Raw genomic sequence first — 19,518 nt, forward strand, 5'->3', positions numbered from 1 at the left:
ATATATATATATATATAAATTTTTTATTGTAAATAAATTTTTTATTGTAAAGATACTATACAGAGGGTTACAGTTACATGAGTGAGGTAATGAGTACACTTCCTATTGAGCATTGTTACCCCCTCCATTGTTTTCCCCCTACTATCCCTTCCCTCCCTAACTTCCCCGAGGTTTTTTTTTTTTTTTAATTGTGATTAAGTGATTACACAATTTCCCAGTATTGTGGATTAATGATGCTCATTTAAAGTCACAAGCTCATTCTAACTTTCCTGGAGTAAATTGTCTATCACAGTTTATAACATATAACGGTGTTCACATGTTATACACCATACACGTGATCAGCAGCATGGGGATATTTAGTAGTGGTTCAACCAGATGAGTGGAAGTTCTTTGTTTCTTAAGTCCTGTTAATTTTGTCATATCACCTAACATTTTGGATTTAACGTTCACTTATCAGGGAGACCATGTACCGTTTGTCTCTTTGCTCTTGGCTTACCTCACTCAACATGATTTCTTCTAGCTCCATCCATTTCCCTGCAAATGCCATTATATTTTGTCATTTCTAATGGCTGCATAATATTCCATTGTGTATAGATACCACAATTTTTGGATCCATTCATCTGTGGTGGGGCATCTGGGTTGTTTCCATATCCTAGCTATTATGAACAGTGCTGCAATAAACATGGAGGTGCAAGCACATGCATTTTGTTAGTTTTAATTTTTCATCTCAATGTGATTGCTTAGGAGGAAATCAAACTCCTCTGTTAAACGAAGGGGCCCACCATACTCTTCTGTCTTACACCAGGCCTAGGGCAGCACCAAAGGGAAATGCAAGTGGCAGTTTCTTTCAAGCTAGCCTTAAGTTTTTCCACAAATGTAAGGAGGGAAATTATCAAAAGCAGCTTTTTTTTGTTGCCCCATCCTAGATTCTGCTCTTTGGCTGTACTTTGTTATTTTTGGAGCTCTGTGCATTACCACAGTCTTCTAGCCAGGCTAAATAATTCTCATTCCACAAATCTCAGGATGTTAACATCTTCCTTAACAAATGGGGGGACCCACAAGGAAATTGATTTTAGAATGGATGTTTTTCTCAGGCAGAATGGCTCCCAGGTTGGCAATAAATGTCAGGGCTAATAGTTGGCCCCATTGCTGGATCTTTGGAAGGCTGAAAGAGGCTCTTGATCCATAATAGCACTTAACTTCATCAGCTCAATCTCTCAAGTGAAAATTAAGAGCTCTTAGCACAAAAGCCTCTAATTCTTCTCTGCTTCTTGCAGGTTGGAATATTCCTTATGAATTTAATGAATCGGATCTCAGGATTAGCATGCGACAGATCCAGATGTTTCTCAATGATTACAAAGAGGTGCCATTTGAAGCTCTGACCTATCTGACAGGTAAATACTTGATGGAGAGTACTATTTTTTACTTTGCTCTTTTTCTCCTGTCTCTATTCACTTTTTTTTTTTTTCCGGTTGGTCATGGGGATTGAACTTTGGGCCTGAGCACTGTCCCTCAGCTCTTCAGCTCAAGGCTAGTGCTCTACCACTTGAGCCACAGCGTCACTTCCAGCTTTTCTATTTATGTGGTGCTGAGGAATTGAACCCAGGGCCTCATGCATGTGAGGCAAGCACTCTACCACTGAGCCACCTTCCTAGCTGGTCTCTATTCACTTTAAAAAAATCACTCCTTCATTCAGTCAGCAAATATTTAATGCTGGATGTTGCAAAGCATTAAAAAACAGAGTCAAGATATATTCCCTAGAAGCTGGGTGCTTGTGGCTCACTCTTGCAATCGTAACTACTTAGGAGGTTGAAATCTAAGGATCAAGGTTTAAAGCCAATCCTGTCAGGACTTCTACAAGATCACCCACAATTCCCTCTTCAAGTGCAGATATTAAGGATTCTTTCTCATTGCCAAAATAACAAACACTTCATGCACATAATTGATGCATTGACTCTTCAAAACTATCTAATGGACTCCATGTTAGTAAACTCATTTTAAAGCCGAAGAGACTGAGGCTTTAGAGTAGTGATTTTGAACAATGAGAACATTTTACTGATTTTTTTTTTAATTTTAAGTAGTCATACAAAGGGGCTTCAATTCAACAAGTCAGTTAATGAGTACTATGTATCTTTCTTTTTATTGGGGAGGGGGTGTCCAGTCGTGAGGCCTGAACTCTGAGCCTGGGCACTGTCCCTCAGCTCTTCAGCTCAAAGCTAGCGCTCTACCACTTGAGCCACAGCGCCACTTCCAGCTTTTTTCTTTTTGCTTATGTGGTGCTGAGGAATCGAACCCAGGGCCTCAGGCATGCAAGGCAAGCGCTCTACCACTGAGCCACCTTCCCAGCCCGAGTACTATGTATCTTGATCAATGTCACCCCTTCCATCACTCTCCATCTCCCCTAACACCACCCATCACTTTAACTTATATGGTTCCATTTTCACATATGTACATTGACTACAATGACTGTATTTTCCAGCCTTTCTTCTCTTAATTCTTCTGAAGTTTTGAACTCCCATGGAATATTTGGTAATGTTTAGTGATGTTTTAAGTTTTTATAACAAATACATATGTGAGGTGCTACTGGAGTCTAATGGGTAGAGGCCAGAGATGTTGCTATATATTCTTTTTGTTGTTTTGTTTTGTTTTTGGTGCCTGAAATGGGGCTTGAACTCAGGGCTTGGACACTGTCCCTTAGCTTTTTTGCCCAAGGATGATGCTCTACCACTTGAGCCACAGCTCTACTTCTGATTTTTTTTGCTGATTAATTGGACTTAAGAATCTAATAGAGGGCTGGGAAGGTGGCTCAGTGGTAGAGCACTTGCCTTGCATGCATGAGGCCCTGGGTTCGATTCCTCAGCACCACATAAGCAAAAAGCTGGAAGTGGTGCTGTGGCTCAAGTGGTAGAGTGCTAGCCTTGAGCTGAAGAGCTGAGGGACAGCGCCCAAGCCCAGAGTTCAGGCCCCACGACCGGACCCAAAAAAACACAACAAAAAAAAAAACCATACATAGGGGGGAGACTCGGAAGGGATGGGAAGGGGAAACAAAGGAGGAGGCTGCAATGCTTGATGGGAAATGTACTCATTATCTTGCCCATGTAATTGTAACCCCTCTGTACAGTATTTTCACAATAAAACAAAATCTAATACTGAAAAAAAAAGAATCTAATAGACTTTTCTACCTAAGCTGGCTTAAAACTTTGATCCTCAGATCTCAGCCTTCTGAGTAGTTAGGATTACAGCCACTGGGACCTAATGTACTAACCATTCTATAATGCACAGGAGAGACTTGTATAACACAGAACTATTCCATCTGCTATGTTAATATGTTCCAAGGTTGAGAGACCTATATTATCTGTAGAAGAACACATTGACTTTTACCCAGTACATTGTTTCTTAAAACAAAACTCTTAGTGAACCACACAGCACAAGTTCAATCTTAGTCTAGTGAAAAAGAATTTTTTACAGAAGTGGTCATGTTCCCATCATTCCATGTCAGGCAGATATCTTTTCCAGGGCTCCTCTGTTTGTTTGTTTGTTTGTTTACTTATTGTGCTGGTATTGGAGCTTGAAGTCAGGGTCTGAGCACTGACCATTAGCTTTTTTTTACTAATGGCTGAGCCATAGCTCCACTTCCAATCTTTTGTTGGCTAATAGAAAGTAAGAGTCTTACGGGTTTTTATGCCTGAATTGACTTCAAACCACAGTCCTCAGATCTCCACTTCCTGATTAGCTGGGATTATAGGCATGAGCTACCAATGCGCAGCTCTAAGCTTCTCTATATATCATAGAAGAAGTACAGAGGTAGCAGGGCACCGGTGGCCCACACCTGTAATCTTAGCTGCTCAAGCGGCTGAGATCTGAAGATTGTGGTTCAAAGCCAGCCTGGGCAGGAAAGTCTGTGAGACTCTTATCTCCAATTAACCACCAGAAAACTGGAAGTGGTGCTGTGGCTCAAGTGGTAGAGCCCTAGCCTTCAACTGAAGAGCTGAGGGACAGCACCTAGGCCCAAAGTTCCAGCCCTACGACTGACAAAAAAAAAAGTACAGAGTTGTCCTGTGTAGAGGATAGCTTTCGGGTCCAACAACCTTCCTCATCTGTGCCAGCCATCTTGAAATATAGTACCTACTAAACTGTGTCAGAAAGGAATAGGCTATGTAGCCTGAGGTGGTAATCTCCAAATCTCAAGGATGAAAGATTTCAATGGTTCATTTCTTGTTAAATCAACATGTCCAGTGAGAAGAAACAGGGGTCTCTTCTCACTATGAGAATCATTCAAGGGCTGGGATATAGCTCAGTGGCAAAGCACTTGCCTAGCAAGTGCAATGTCAAAAGAGAAAAGACCAAAAAAAAAAAAAAAAAGTTAAAAGAAAACATGAATCAATCAGGCACACAGGAAAGACCTCACCAACTTTTATTACTACAATCTTAACTTGGGTGGTCACTGTAAAGGGATAATACTGGAGGCTATTGTACCAGCAATTAATTATGCAAGAATGTGTTACTTGGTCCTTCCCTATTCCAAGAGGTCCAGAGGAGGGTAACCTTTCTGTGGCCTGGAAGATTGAATAAACTAGATATAAGTGACCATTAGCATTCTCTCCCAATACTAACCTAAGAAACAGATCTCATTTACAGCCAAGTTATGAAATCAGATGTCCAAAATCATTCTTTGTCTAGTACCCAGCCCTGTAATAAGGACAACAGAGAACTTAGAAAAAAATCTAAAATATATCCTGGTCCCTCTAGAAACTTGTGCTTTTGCTACAAAAAGCAAACCTGTATATAGCTATACAGAAATGAACTAGCCAGGTGCTAGCTACTCAGAAAGCTGAGATATGAGGCTCAAGATTCAGATAGAAAAGTCCAAGAGACACTTGAGATCTCCAGTTAATTAGCAAAATGCTGGACTGGAAGGTGTGGTTCAAGTAGTAGAGTATCAGTTGTTAGTGAAAAAGCTAACAACTGACTCACAGCTTCTAGGTTCATGCCTGCAATCCCAGCTACTCAGGGGGCTGAGACCTGAAAATTCTGGTTTGAAGCCGCCTAGGCAGAAAAAAGTCCATGAGACTCTTAACTCCAATTAAATACCAAAAAGTTGAAAGTGCCACTTAAGTGAAAAAGCTAAAGGACAGCTCAGGCTGAGTTCAAACCCCCAAAAGATAAATAAGAAAACTTTCCTCCATAAGCCTAAACCCTGGAGCTGGTCAAGGTATCTCCTATTGGAAGAAATGAGGAGGAGGAGGGGTGTGACCTGGTACCTTGATTCTAGATGTCCTATAGCACTACCACATTGACTTGGGTGTGGCAGGAAGGGCCATTCTCTTTAATACTATAGTTTAAATGCTGTCACAAACCTCCTTACCTCTAAAACAATGTTCTCAGCTGTGCTAAAGGCTTGGAGACTCTGGAGAGAGATGCAGAGATGCAGATAAGCTGACTCAGGATGAAGCTGCTCCTGTAGGTCTCATATTTCTCAGGATGAGCTTCCTCTAAGTCTCTTAACTCTCCTTTTACAACCCCCCTAGGACTCCCCTCTTAGATACTGACACCATCCAAGTCAGGACCCAAAGAACCTCAGGCTTCTTGCTCCCCAACTTTTTTTGGCTTATTTTTCCTGTCTGTAGAACTGCCTTTCCGAAAATGGAATAACTTGAGAATGAGTTTACCTTTTAGGGTACTCTAGTGTGTCTATATGTACACACACATACACACACACCTTCCTCCTTACAGAACTAGTATGTTGTTCCCAATTACCAAATAGCAGGTGGCCCACACCTGCTATAGAATCTGGACCACCTAAAAAATCATGTGTTGGTGAATTACACTGATGTCCCATCCCTAGATTTACTTTAATTCTTTATGTAGAGATCTGAACTTAGAAATCCAGATTGTAAAAGCTGGGCATGGTGGTATCTACCTGCAATCCCAACATTTGGAGGCTGAGGGTAGAAAATCACAAGTTTGAAGACAGTTGAAGTTGTCATCTGGAATTGGAGGCATGGCTCACTTGATAGAGTGCTAGCCAGTAAGCAAAAGTAGTGGGTACTGAGTTCAATTTCTGGTCTTGGACCTAAAAAAATTCTGTCATCATAGTGCATATTATAGGATAATCTCATTTTTAATAAAATGTATGTATTTGTAATATTTGTAGTGAATCAAATGTTCTGTAGGACAAAAATCATGCTAAGTGCTCGGTAAGTATCATTTCAGTTAACCTTGTACACTGGGTACTGCAATGATCTCTGTGTTCTGACAAATGAGAAACTGTTCTTAAGTGGCAGAATTGAAACTCCAAAGGCCACCTTTTGTTTTAGGTGCTGGTCCTGGGATTTGAACTGAGGACCTAGCTGTTGTCCTTTAGCTTTTGTACTCAATGCTAGCACGCTACCACTTGAACCACAGCTCCACTTCCAGCATTTTTAGTAATTTATCAGAGATAAATTACTTTCCTGCATGCTTGTCTTTGAATGGCAATTCTCAGATCTTAGCCTTATGAGTAGCTAGGATTACAGGCATGAGTCACTAGCGCCCAGCCAAAGCCCACATTTTAAAAATGCTTTTCACAGCACTCAGGCCCAGAGTTCAAGCCCCACGACCGCCCAAATAAATAAAAAAAAAAAAATTCTCATACATATGTTACAAAAAGTAATTTTATATGGGGAGCTCTTATGACCTTGTAAAAGAAAAGTATGCTAACTAGAAATGTGAGAGTAAGCCTGTATTTAAAAAAAAATAAAAATAAAAATAAAAAAAATAAAAATGCTTTTCACATTTTAGATACATATGTGCATGTATACATATATATGTGTGTGCATATATATACACACACTCAGGAAAATGATTAAAACATGCTGAAATATTAATAGTTATCTTTGGTGAAATTCTTGCTGATTATATTATTTTTCTTTCAGTTTCTCTCTTCTAATGTCTAATATGAAAACTGTATATTATGTATTATTCTTGTAAGCAACCATATTCCACAAAGGCTTTTTTTTTTTTTTTTTTGGTCAGTCATGGGGCTTGAACTCTGGGCCTGGGCACTCTCCCTGAGCTCTTCAGCTCAAGGCTAGAGCCACAGTGCCACTTCTGGTTTTCTGGTGGTTAATTGGAGATAAGAGCCTCACAGACTTTCCTGTCCAGCCTGGCTTTGAACCTCAATCCTCAGAACTCAGCCTCCTGAGTAGCTAGGATAACAGGTGTGAGCCACTGGCGACAGAACCAAAGGCTTTCTTATCACACACTGGGTATAGCATCAGTCACTCTATGTCCATGGACAATTCTGTGTTCTAATAAAGTTTCTTGGCAGGAGAAATCCTGTTTGAGGTTAATGATCAAGTTCACAATGACCTTCCTTATGTTTAACTTCTTCCCCACTTGGCTGTCTGCAGGGGAATGCAATTACGGAGGCAGAGTAACTGATGACAAAGACAGGCGTCTCTTACTGTCCCTTCTGTCCACATTCTACTGTAAGGAAATTGAACAGGACCATTACTACCTTGCTCCTGGAGACATTTACTACGTCCCTCCTCATGGCCCCTACCAGGTAAGGGATGGCATTCCTCTGCCCCCAGAGGGGCTCAGTAGTTCCCATATGGCTAGGCACTGCAGCATACCCAAGGAAGGTCCAAGGTTAGCCTTGGGTTTCCTTACTAAGACCCATAAACAGCTGCTAATATTCCAAAGACCCTTCAAGAGAGATGCTGTTATCATTTGGTGAATGCTGGGTATTTGGTACACAATGTTTTTCAAAATACAGGGTATGCTGTGTGCTGGTATCTCACACCTGTAATCCTAGCCATTCAAGAGGCTGAGGTCTGAGGATTGTGGTTCAAAGCCAGCCTGAACAGACAAGTCTGTCAGACTCTAATCTCCAGTGAACCACCAGTGGTGGTAGAGTGGTAGAGTACCAACCTTGAGCAAAAAAGATAAGCAAGAGCAAGAGACCCAGGGGCTGGGAAGGTGGTTCAGTGGTAGAGTGCTTGCCTTGCATGCATGAGGCCCTGGGTTCGACTCCTCAGCACCACATAAGCAAAGAGAAAAAAGTGGCACTGGAAGTGGCACTGTGGCTCAAGTGGTAGAGCGCTAGCCTTGAGCTGAAGAGCTAAGGGAAGTGCCCAGGCCCAGAGTTCAGGCCCCACGACCAGACCCCCCCAAAAAAAGAGCAAGAGACCCTGAGTTCAAACCCCAATACTAGCACAAGGGATTGGGGGGGTCCATTTGGGGAACCATAGTGAGGGAAACAGGATAGTAAGGAGGAAGTCTTGGTCATAAGCAGGGTGGTAATTGCTACTTGGAAACAAAGGCTCAAAAGATGGTAGAAGTCAGGTGCAGGTGGCTCACGCCTGTAATCCTAGCTACTCGAGACTGAGATCTGAGGATCGCAATTCAAAGCCAGCCTGGGGAGGAAAGTCCATGAGACTAATCTCCAATTAACCACCAGAAAACCAGAAGTGGCGCTGTGGCTCAAGTGGTAGAGCTGAAGAGTTTGAGGGACAGTGCCCAGGCCCAAAGTTCAAGCCCTATGACTAACAAAAAAAGGTGGTAGAAAGGAAAATCAGGAAAACTTGACTGGGGGAGGTGGGGGATGAGGATGAGACAGGAAAGATGGAAATAAAATAAAGGTACAGGTAGGATGAAAAGAGCTTTTTTAAATGCCAGTAATTGGACTTGAATTTAGGTACTACTGTCCCCAACCTTTTTTGCCCAAGGCTAGGGTTCTAGCTCTTGAGCCACAGCTCCTCTTCTGGGTTTTGAGTCCTTAATTGGAGATAAGATTCTCATGGACTTTCCTGCCCTAGCTGGGTATATACCATGATCCTGAGATCTCAACCTCTTGAATAGCTAGAATGATGGGTATTAGCTACCAGCACCAAACTAAGAGCTTATTCTCATTGATTCATTTGCTAAAACCTTAGTCCTTTATAACCTCATTTGTCTTCCCATTTATAGATAAGGAAACTGGGGTTTCAGATAACTAGCTTGGGGGCTGGGAAGGTGGCTCAGTGATAGTCTTGCATGCATAAGGCCCTGGGTTCAATTCCTCAGCACCACATAAGCAGAAAAAGCTGGAAGTGGCTCAAGTGGTAGAGAGCTAGCCTTGAGCTGAAGAGCTGAGGGACAGTGCCCAGTCCCAGAGCTCAGACCCCACAACTGTTTTTACAGCAGCAGCAACAACAACAACAAAACAGATTACTAGCTTGGGTTACATAGTAACAGAGCTAGGATCAAAATCCAATTCTGTGTAATTCTAAAGCCAGAACTACAGCATGAGCAGAGAAGCCTGGCAAAAAATAAGCTTGAGATTTATTCACGAAGCCTGGGGAGGGCAATGCTATTGATACAGGGTTAGGCCCTGTGAAATCCCCAGTTGTTGGTGGAACCTGTGAGACTGTGTTTGTGTCAGCCAAAGATTTCTTTTCCAGACTTACATTGAATATCTCAGGACCCTCCCCATCACAGCCCACCCAGAAGTATTTGGCCTTCATGAGAATGCAGACATCACTAAGGACAACCAGGAAACCAACCAGCTCTTTCAAGGGGTGCTGTTGACTCTTCCTAGACAGTCAGGAGGGAGTGGCAAGTCCCCGCAGGTAAGGCTTGTGGGCAGAAGACATAATTCAGTTTCCTAGACAGTTTTCCATCTAGTGTGTCCTCAGGATTAGAGGTGAGAGCACAGAAAAGTCAAGGCCTAGCAGTGGCCAGTTTTGCCTGAGGGAGGGGCTAGGTGCTCTGGCCTTAACTGCTGAGAGTTCGTAAATAAGAAGTATAAGGGAACAAAGCTGGGTGCCAGTGGCTTACCCTTGTAATCCTAGCTACTCAGGAAGCTGAGATCTGAGGACTGCTTTTTGAAGCCAGCCTGGGCAGGAAAGTCCATGAGATTCTTTTTTTGTTGTTGTTTTTTGGTTTTTGGGTTTTTTTGTCAGTCGTGGGGCCTGAACTCTGGGCCTGGGCGCTGTCCTTCAGCTCTTCAGCTCAAGGCTAGCAAGCTACCACTTGAGTCACAGCTCTACTTCTAGCTTTTTGGTAGTGAATTGGAGATGAGTTTCATGGACGGAACACATACAAAGACAAACAAAAAACCATTTATTTAAACAACAGGGCTGGGAAGGTGGCTCAGTGGTAAAGTGCTTGCCTTGCATGTATGAGGCCCTGGGTTCGATTCCTCAGCACCACATAAGCAGGAAAAAAAAAAAAAGCCGGAAATGGCACTGTGACTCAAGTGGTAGAGCACTAGCCTTGAGGTGAAGAGCTGAAGGACAGCGCCCAGGCCCAGAATTCAGGCCCAGGACCAGACCCCCCAAAAATAAATAAACAACAACAACAACATAGTCAGGTGCTGGTGGCTCACACCTGTAATCCTAGCTACTCAGGAGGCTGAGATCTGAAGATCAAAGTTCAAAGCTAGCCCAGGCAGGAAAGTCTGTGAGACTCTTATCTCCAATAAACCACCAGAAAACTGGAAGCGGCACTGTGGCTCAAGAGGTAGCAGCCTTGAACTAAAGAGCTGAGGGACAGCGCCCAGGCCCAGAGTTCAAGCCCTATGACCAACAAAAAAACAAACAAAAACTGTGTGTCTGGCCAGATGCTGGTGGCATATGCCTGTAATGAGTAGGTTGAGATCTGAGGACTACTGTTTGAAGCCAGCATGGGCAGGAAAATCATGGCACTCTTACCTCCAATTAACTACCAAAAAGCCAGAAGTGGAGTTGTGGTTCAAGTAGTAGAGTACCAGCCTTGAGCTTATGGCACCCAGGCAGTATAAGGCATACACACACACACACACACACACACACACACACACACACACACACACACACACACACACACACACACACACACACACACACACTCACACACACACACACACACACAGACTGTCTCAGACCAATTTCTTTAAAGTCATGTAAGCATGGAAAGACAGCAAGGGAGGGAGAGAAGGAACAGTTATTAAGTTCCTTCCAAATGACATAGCTAGGGCTGGGAAGGTGGCTCAGTGGTAGAGCGCTTGCCTTGCATGCCTGAGGCAGGGTTCGATTCCTCAGCACCACATAAGCAAAAAGAAAAAAGCCGGAAGTGGCGCTATGGCTCAAGTGGTAGGGTGCTAGCCTTGAGCTGAAGAGCTGAGGGACAGCGCTCAGGCCCAGAGTTCAAGCCCCATGACGGGAACCCCCCCAAAAAAAACTAAAAACAGATAATGTAGCTAGCCAACGCTTTGTAGGCTTCTTGTGAAAGGGAGGATAAATTGAGAGAAGGAAGGAAGAGAAGACACTATACAAAAAAAAAATGTAATCATTAACTGATTTATGTAACTGTAATCCCTCATATATCACCTTTATAATAACAATAAAATATCTTTTAAAAAGAAAAGGGGAAAGATGAACAAACATTGAAGAATTGTTAAATTAGCACAGATCTAAGGCTATTTGTCAGGTATGAAGAAAGAAAGACGATTAAAACTTGAAGAGGTTATTTTTCTCATTATTTAATTAAACATTATTTATTTCAGGCCCTAGAAACCCCTAAAATCATTCTTAGTACTTCTTGTGGTCCAGGACACACTTTGTGAAGCAATGACCCAGTCTAACTCAGCTCAGTTACTAGGCTACTAGGTAGTTTCCCCTACCCACAGGGAGTCTAACTTAGACTGGGTTTGTCTACGTGAGAGAAGAAGTGAAGAGTTTCAGGTTCTTCACAGAATCAGACCCAGACAGACCCAGAACTATGTTTCCTGCCTAATTCCACCACCTTCTCTCTCCTACTCTGTCCTTCCTTCCCTCCCTTCCCTCCCTTCCTTCCCTCCCTCTTTCCCCCCTCCCTCCTCCTTTTTTCTGATGCCTGTACTGGAACTTGAATTTAGGGCCTGGCAGTGTCCCTTAGCTTTTACCACTCAAGGCCAGTCCTCCACCATTTGAACCATAGTTCCACATCTGGCCTTTTAGTGGTGAAGTGGAATAAGGGTTTCATAAACTTTTTCTTGTCCAGGCTGGCTTTGAATGGTGATGCTCAAATCTCAGCCTCCTGAGCAGCTTGCATTATGGGCATGATCCACCAGCACTCACTTTGCATTTCCTTTCTCTAGCACCCCCCCTCCCCCCACCCCTAAGCTGCCTCGTGGCCAGTCCCTCTCAGCAGGCAATCTTACCTTTTGGGTCTCCTAATTGGGTTCAAAGTGTCATAAGTGGTCATTAGTATGAAAGTAAACCAGCCTGGTTGATGTTGGGGTAGAACTCCCCCAGAACAAAGTTCCCTTCTAGCCTTCCAGATCCTTAAGGATAGAAGAGCTGTCTGGCTTTCCGACTTCCAGACTGTGATCCTCTGGGCTTGTTCCTTCCCTTTCTTGGCTAAACTCAGTACCTTCCAACTTTTCTTGCTGAGTGCTGGGTAATGACCCGTGTACTGCCTTCTCAAGTGTCACTGACATTGGGAATGAGCCCCATCTGCACTGAGAATGATTCTGTGGGAGTTTCTAAGCCAGACAACACATAGACAGGAATGATACTTTTGGAAAAATAAAAAGGAGGGGGGGTGGAGGTATATTTTCTTAAGTGTTCAGAGCTACCCTAAAGCTACCTGGCTGAGCAGGAATATAACCTGACTAGATCTGAGGGCCTATCCCCAGTCGTGAGGACTGGACTCCCATGGCTTAGTATTTTCATTTTTTGTGTGCAAATGAGTAGAATAATGAGCGCCCTCCACCCCCAAATTGGCTTCTATAAGTTCCCAGGAAGGTTTTAGGCTTATTTTTTATTTTTATTTTATTTTGTGTGTATGCCCGTCCTGGGGTTTGAACTTAGGGTATATTGTCCCTGAGCTTTCTTTTTACTCAAGGCTAGCATTCTACTACTTGAACCACAGCTCTACTTCCAGCTTATTCTTTTCTTTCTTTTTTTGGGAATTTGAGATAAGAGTCTCACTGACTTTCCTGCCTAGGCTGGCTTTGAACCATGATCCTCAGATCCCAGCCTCCTCAGTAGCTAGGATTATAGACAAGAGCCATGGGTTCCAGGCCCATTGAATACATTTAAAAAGACCGTTGCTAGTTCGATTTGATGGTGCAGGGCTTTCATTCCAGCACTTGGGAGGCAGAGGTAAGAGGATAATTAGTCTGAGGCCAGTCTGAGCTACAGAGTGAGACCTTTTCTCAAAAACAAACAAAACAAAGACAAATAAAAAAAAATTCAGATTCTGTTTCAAGTTTTCCCCGATAAAACCCTACTGCAAGTTTCATTTCTCATTCACATCTCTATTGTTTGTACTCCCAAGGAAGTGGTTGAGGAGCTGGCCCAGGACATACTCTCGAAGCTTCCCAATGACTTTGACTTGGAAAAGATCATGAAGTTGTATCCCGTGATTTATGAGGAATCTATGAACACTGTCCTCAGACAGGAGCTCATCAGATTCAACAGGTGAGTCAGATGATCTTGCTTGAATCTGAGCATGAGGGGTAAGATTAAGTGGGCAGTGGCTAAGATGGACATTTAATAAGGGGTTTCTGTGTAGAAGAAGATGTGGTTTGCCCTACTGATAGGGAGAGACACGAAGAGAACCATCCACCAACATGTTGCCTAGGATTAAATCACTCCTACGCATTCTCTCCCATCATTCATGTGACACCCTTAGTCAAGTTAAAATGAATATGAAGTACAAACTAATAGCAAAAGTAGTCATCACAGCAATCCTTCCTTCCTTCCTTCCTTCCTTCCTTCCTTCCTTCCTTCCTTCTTTCCTTCCTTCCTTCCTTCCTCCCTCCCTCCCTCCCTCCTTCCTTCTTTCCTTCCTTCCTTCCTTCCTGCCTTCCTCCATTCCTTCCTTCCTTCCTTCCTTCCTTCCTTCCTTCCTTCCTTCCTTCCTTCCTTCCTTCCTCCCTCCCTCCCTCCCTCCCTTCCTTTCTTCCTTCCTCCCTCCCTTCCTTCCTTTCTTCCTTTCTTTGCCCTGCCCTCTTTTCTTTCTCCTTTTCTTTCCCAGCCCTGGGACTTGAACTCCTGTCTGAGCGCTGTCCTTTAGCTTATTTTTATTCAAGGTTAACTCTCTACCACTCGAGCCACAGCTCCAGTTCTGATCAGAGCAACTTTTATTGAGCTGCTAGTGCCAGATATGGTTCCAAGTATTATGCATGGTTTCCATTGAAATGACACATAACCTTTGCAATAGGCACAATTATCAACCTCTCTACCACCATTTTACAGATGAAAAAACTCTAGGCATAATATTAGATATCACATCTAATGACTACCATCCTGTGCTGCTCAGTATTCCCTAAGGCAACTGAAGTCCTTCCCTGGTGGGCATAGGGACTTTATTAGCCGTAACCACTGACCATTATAACACAAAATTGAGATTCAGAATGATTAGTGGCTTGGACACAGTTATTCAATGAATACTGAGTTTGAACCCAGGATGTCACAAGTGGTGAGAAAAATTCATTCCAGGGGATGGGAAGGTGGCTCAGTGGTAGAGTGCTTGCCTTGCATACATAAGGCCCTGGATTCCATTCCTCAGCACCACATAAGCAGAAAAAAAAAGCTGGAAGTGATGCTATGGCTCAAGTAGTAGAGCGCTAGCCTTTAGCTGAAGAGCTGAGGGACAGCGCCCAGGCCCAGAGTTTAGAGCCCATGACCGTCAAAAAAAAAGAAAAGAAAAGAAAAAGAAAAATTCATTCCATTGCTTCTTCTGTAGAGTTGAGTTGTTCTGGGATGACCATAGAGCCAAGGGTCCCCTGCCCTTCTGGACCTCTTTCATTTCTCTATTACAACATAGAACCCAGTAGGGTCACCTTACATTGACTTCAAAATTCTCAAAACAGCCAGGAACCTATGACTTGTGACTATAATGCTAACTACTCAGGAGGCTGTCATCTGGGGGTTATAGTTCAAAGCCAGCTCAGGCAGGAAAGTCTGTGACACTCTTATTTTCAAGTAACTGCAGAGAGGGAGGGAGAGAGAGAGAGAGAGAGAGAGAGAGAGAGAGAGAGAGAGAGAGAGAGAGAGAGAGAGAGAGATGGGTGCTGGTGGCTCATACCTGTAATCCTAGCTACTCAGGGGCTGAGATACAAGGATTGAAGTTCAAAGCCAGCCCAGGCAGTAAAGTCTATGAGGCTCTTATCACCAATTAACCACCAGAAAACTGGACATGGCTCTGTTGCTCAAGTGGTAGAGCACAGCTCCCAGGCTGAATTCAGGCCCCACGACACCCTCCCCCCGCAAAAAAAAAAAAGCTGGAAATGGAGCTGTGGTTCAAGTGCTAGAATGCTAAACTTGGGCAAAAAAGCTCAGGGACAACACCCATACCCTGGGTTCAAACCCTGATATTGGCATGCACGCACTCGCTCCTGCAAACACACACACACACACACACACACACACACACACACACACACACACACACACACACACACACACACACACACACACACACACAGAGCCAAAATTGAAAGCAATCAAAGCCAATTAGACTAAATGAAGAAATTGAGACCCAGAGATGGCTGTGGCTTGATGTGAGTCTTGAGTGACTCAGAGCCAAGTGGCCTAAACTTCATCACCCTGCCTCCAGATCCTGTGGAGGTTGTTTGCTGATCCAGATACTATGCTACTGTCTCTATTTTGCCTTATTGGGTTGTTGCTGAGTTTAGCGACAGCTTTGGAACTGGGAAAATGTCATCTGAGACTTTCTTAGGGTTAGTCTCTTGAGAGTCAAGAGATCACTGGCCATATAGAGACCAAACAAGGTATGGAGTGTGAGCTTGGGAAGAGGCCACCTCTGCTGAGTCAGATGCCTTGGAATGATGTGCTGGCAGTCAGTAGGCCAAATGGCTTCCTCTTCTGCTACTAATCACTCCCCTAAGACCATGGGAATATTTGTTGGTGGTTGTGGGGGCCTTTACCAGCCTTTACCACTGGCCATTATAATACAGAAGACCAGGCAATCATAAGCTCCACCTTTAGCAACACTCTATGGTCTTTCTTACATGTTTCTGCCTGTCCATTCAGTGGTACAGGAAGTCCAACATGGCTGATAGTTCAGTGTCCAATTCAAGGAAACCATCATTGTGTTTTCTTGGGCAGGTATTCCTTCCTTGGGTGCTACAGCCTTGAAACTAGCAAAGTTCCCAATTGTGGGACCAGAATAGAAATGTAAGTAGGGCTAGGTGTTGGTGGCTTATGCCTGTAATCTTAGCCACCTCAGGAGCCTGAGATCTGAGGATCATAGTTCAAAGCCAGCCTGAGCAGGAAAGCCCATACGACTTTTGTCTTCAGTTACCCACCAAAAAGCCAGAAGTGAAGCTGTGGCTGAGTTGATAAGAGTGAACACAAAACCTCAGGGAGGGGCTGGGAAGGTGGCTCAGTGGTAGAGTGTTTGCCTCGCATGCATGAGGCCCTGGGTTCAATTCCTCAGCACCATATAAACAGAAAAGGCTGGAAGTGGTACTGTGGCTCAAGTAGTAGAGTGCTAGCCTCGAGCTGAAGAGCTCAGTGACAGCACCCAGGCCCAGAGTTCAGGCCCCACAACCGACCAAAAACTACAACAACAACAACAAAAACCCCTCAGGGACAGCACCCAGACCTTGAGTTCCACCCCAGGACCAGCACACACAAAAAAGAAAAGAAGTGGGGCTGGGAAGGTGGCTCAGTGGTAGAGCGCTTGCCTTGCATGCATGAGGCCCTGGGTTCGATTCCTCAGCACCACATAAGCAGAGAAAAAAAAGCCGGCAGTGGCGCTGTGGCTCAAGTGGTAGAGCGCCAGCCTTGAGCTGAAGAGCTTGCAGGTCAGCGCCCAGGCCCCACAACCGGACCCAAAAAAAGAAAAGAAAAGAAGTGTGAGTAGGTCTTCAGCTGTAATAGAAATCCTTATGGCAGTTCTTAAGGTGATAGCTTGAGTCCTAAACAAGCATAGGCACCTAGTGTTTGAACATAAAAGTTGCTCATCTCAAGTACAGTGGCCACAAATTCAGGATCCCCTTTCTATATTCACTACTCTTTGCAAGTCTACAAAGTCTTGAAGACAACAAGCTCTTCTTGGTGACAGTTGTCTTTCTCTAGTGTGTACCTCATAGTTTATATAGAACAACCTTAGTGATATGAATCAAAAGCCCTGAAAACTATAGGTGCTTTTCAATCCAGATGTTCTATTTTAGATCCCTTCAAGGGTTACACTGTTACTGAAGGTACTAAATGCCAGGTCCAAGGATGGAGTGAACAGAGCAAGCTCCTATTCAATCTTCCTGCTCCAAAAATCTATTTAGTATATTGTCCTTGGATAGAAAATATATCAGATATCAAACTGATGGGAACAGATACTTTACTTGATTTTAGCCCAAAGTGACTTTGTTGAGAGAGAAGAGAGAGAGAGAGAGAGAGAGAGAGAGAGAGGAGAGAGAGAGAGAGAGAGAGAGAGAGAGAGAGAGAGAGAGGGAGGGAGGGAGAGAGGGAGGGAGAGAGAGAGGGAGAGAGAGAGAGAGAGAGAGAGAGAGAGAGAGAGAGAGAGAGAGAGAGAGAGAGAGAGAGAGAGAGAGAGAATAGCTAGGATTATAGGCATGAGCCAGTGACTGGCACAAAGGGAATTTTATATCTCTATTTTATTGAATTGGAAAGAATTTCTTTTCTTTCTTTCTTTTCTTCTTTTTTTGGTGGTGGGGCTTAAACTCTGGGCTTGGGTGCTATCCCTGATCTCTTCAGCTCAAGGTGAGCACTCTACCGCTTGAGTCACAGCACCACTTCTGGTTTTCTAGTGGTTAATTGGAGATAAGAGTCTCATGGACTTTTCTGCCTGGGGTGGCTTTGAGCTGTGATCCTCAGATCTCAGCCTCCTCAGTAGCTAGGATTACAGGTGCGAGCCACCAGTCCCTGGCTTGGAAAGAATTCCTTATATGTTAAAATTATTTTAAAATGTAATATAGATTGACCCCAATAAAAACATTGTAGGGTGTAGTGGCTCACAACTATAATCCCTATACTCAGAAGGCAGAATTAGGGAAGACTAAGGTTCAAGGCTAGCCTGGGGGAAAAAATTAACGTGACGAAGCCATGTATGTTAGTACATGCCTGTGGTCCTAAGTATGTGGAAAGCCATAGGTAGGAGGATCATGGTCAAGATTGGGCCTAGGTATAAATGGGAATCTTATTTAAAAATATAGCAGGAAAGGCTTAGAGTAGTTGAACAAGTGGGTAGCGAGAAGATACACATTAATTTTTATGTGATAAAGTAATGGGTGACATAACTTTTTCTCAATGCTTTTATATCCACTGACCTTTGAAAGGGGAGGAATATTAAAGGAGAGCTGCTTGGGTAGAAGGGGGCTACTGGAAAAGATGAACTAAGCCAGCTCCTTTGTTCTTTGCAGGCTGACCAAAGTCGTTCGCAGAAGCCTCATTGATCTTGGCCGGGCCATCAAAGGGCAGGTCCTGATGTCCTCAGAGCTGGAGGAAGTCTTTAACAGCATGCTCCTGGGTAAAGTGCCAGCAATGTGGGCAGCTAAATCCTACCCATCACTGAAGCCCTTGGGGGGCTACATGGCTGACTTACTGGCCCGTTTGGCCTTCTTCCAGGTATGAGAATGAATGTAAATGGCATGCTTGACTTGATGAAGACATCCTAAAAATAATCAATTAGAGGCAAAAGAGGAGGGCAGGCAGCCATGAGACATTCTGTATTTGGCACCTGGAAATGATCTTAGTAGAGCTGAGCACAGGAGTGTTCACAAGATTATAGTCTATGGAGAAACAAGTAAGAACTAGAATAAATGTTACATACACGTGGCTCATGGGACAGATCTGGCTTATGGATCTGCTTAGTTTGGCTGCTTGTTAATTTCACACTTTGAAGCTAGCATGGAACATTGGATTTTTATACATAAGGAATGACGATATGGGGTGGGTAACTGTGGTAATGTGCTTGCTTAACACGTGATATGAAGCTCTGAATTCAATCTCCATCATGGCAAAAAAAAAAAAAATCCAGACATCATCTTGTTAAAACTAGAAGGCTTGGAACAATACTTACATACTTATTTATATACTCCCAATAAGAGTGTATAAAAACTGTTTCTAGAAAATGAATGGCTGTTACACAACAATATACTGCCCTGTTTCACTGCCCACCACTCCTGATTGGGTCCAATACTAGCTTACACCTGTGCTTTTCTTAAAGTAGAAATATTTCTTTGTGCCTTCATTTCAAAAGTGGGAGCATGAGCAAGGAGCTGGTGACTCACATCTGAAATCCTACCTACTCTGAAGGCTGAGATCTGGGGATTGCAGTTTTAAGCCAGCCTGGGCAGAGAAGTCCATGAAACTTTTATCTCCAATTAATCACCAAAAAAGGTGGAATGAAGCTATGACTTAAGTGGTAGAGCACTAGTCTTGAGTAAAAAAGCCAAGCAAGAGCGCAAGGCCCTGAGTTTAAGCCCCAGTACTGGCACAAATAAAACTGGTATGTGACCTGAGAATGTGGCTTAGCAGTAGTAGAGCACTTGCCTAGCATGGGTTTGATTCCACAGTACCACATAAGCAGAAAAAGCTG

The 19,518-nt window shown here is 43.6% G+C and overlaps 1 protein-coding gene and 1 non-coding gene across 2 annotated transcripts in view; one reads left to right on the forward strand and one right to left on the reverse strand.

Moving 5' to 3' along the window:
• Dnah3 (dynein axonemal heavy chain 3) overlaps positions 1–19,518 on the forward strand; it is a 216,447-nt gene that overhangs the window by 178,842 nt on the left and 18,087 nt on the right. The window contains exons 55-59 of the mRNA XM_070004375.1: positions 1,278–1,394; positions 7,392–7,546; positions 9,426–9,593; positions 13,267–13,409; positions 18,341–18,545. Of these exons, the coding sequence (XP_069860476.1) occupies positions 1,278–1,394; positions 7,392–7,546; positions 9,426–9,593; positions 13,267–13,409; positions 18,341–18,545 (788 nt within the window). The remainder of the gene's footprint in view (positions 1–1,277; positions 1,395–7,391; positions 7,547–9,425; positions 9,594–13,266; positions 13,410–18,340; positions 18,546–19,518) is intronic.
• LOC138815095 (U2 spliceosomal RNA) lies at positions 17,143–17,324 on the reverse strand. Its single transcript, XR_011368155.1, has one exon. It is a non-coding gene; the product is annotated as a U2 spliceosomal RNA (small nuclear RNA).

Source organism: Dipodomys merriami, unplaced genomic scaffold (genome assembly GCF_024711535.1).
Source record: "Dipodomys merriami isolate MVZ:Mamm:240054 unplaced genomic scaffold, mDipMer1.0.p SCAF_62, whole genome shotgun sequence".
In the NCBI taxonomy this organism is placed as follows: Eukaryota; Metazoa; Chordata; class Mammalia; order Rodentia; family Heteromyidae; genus Dipodomys; species Dipodomys merriami.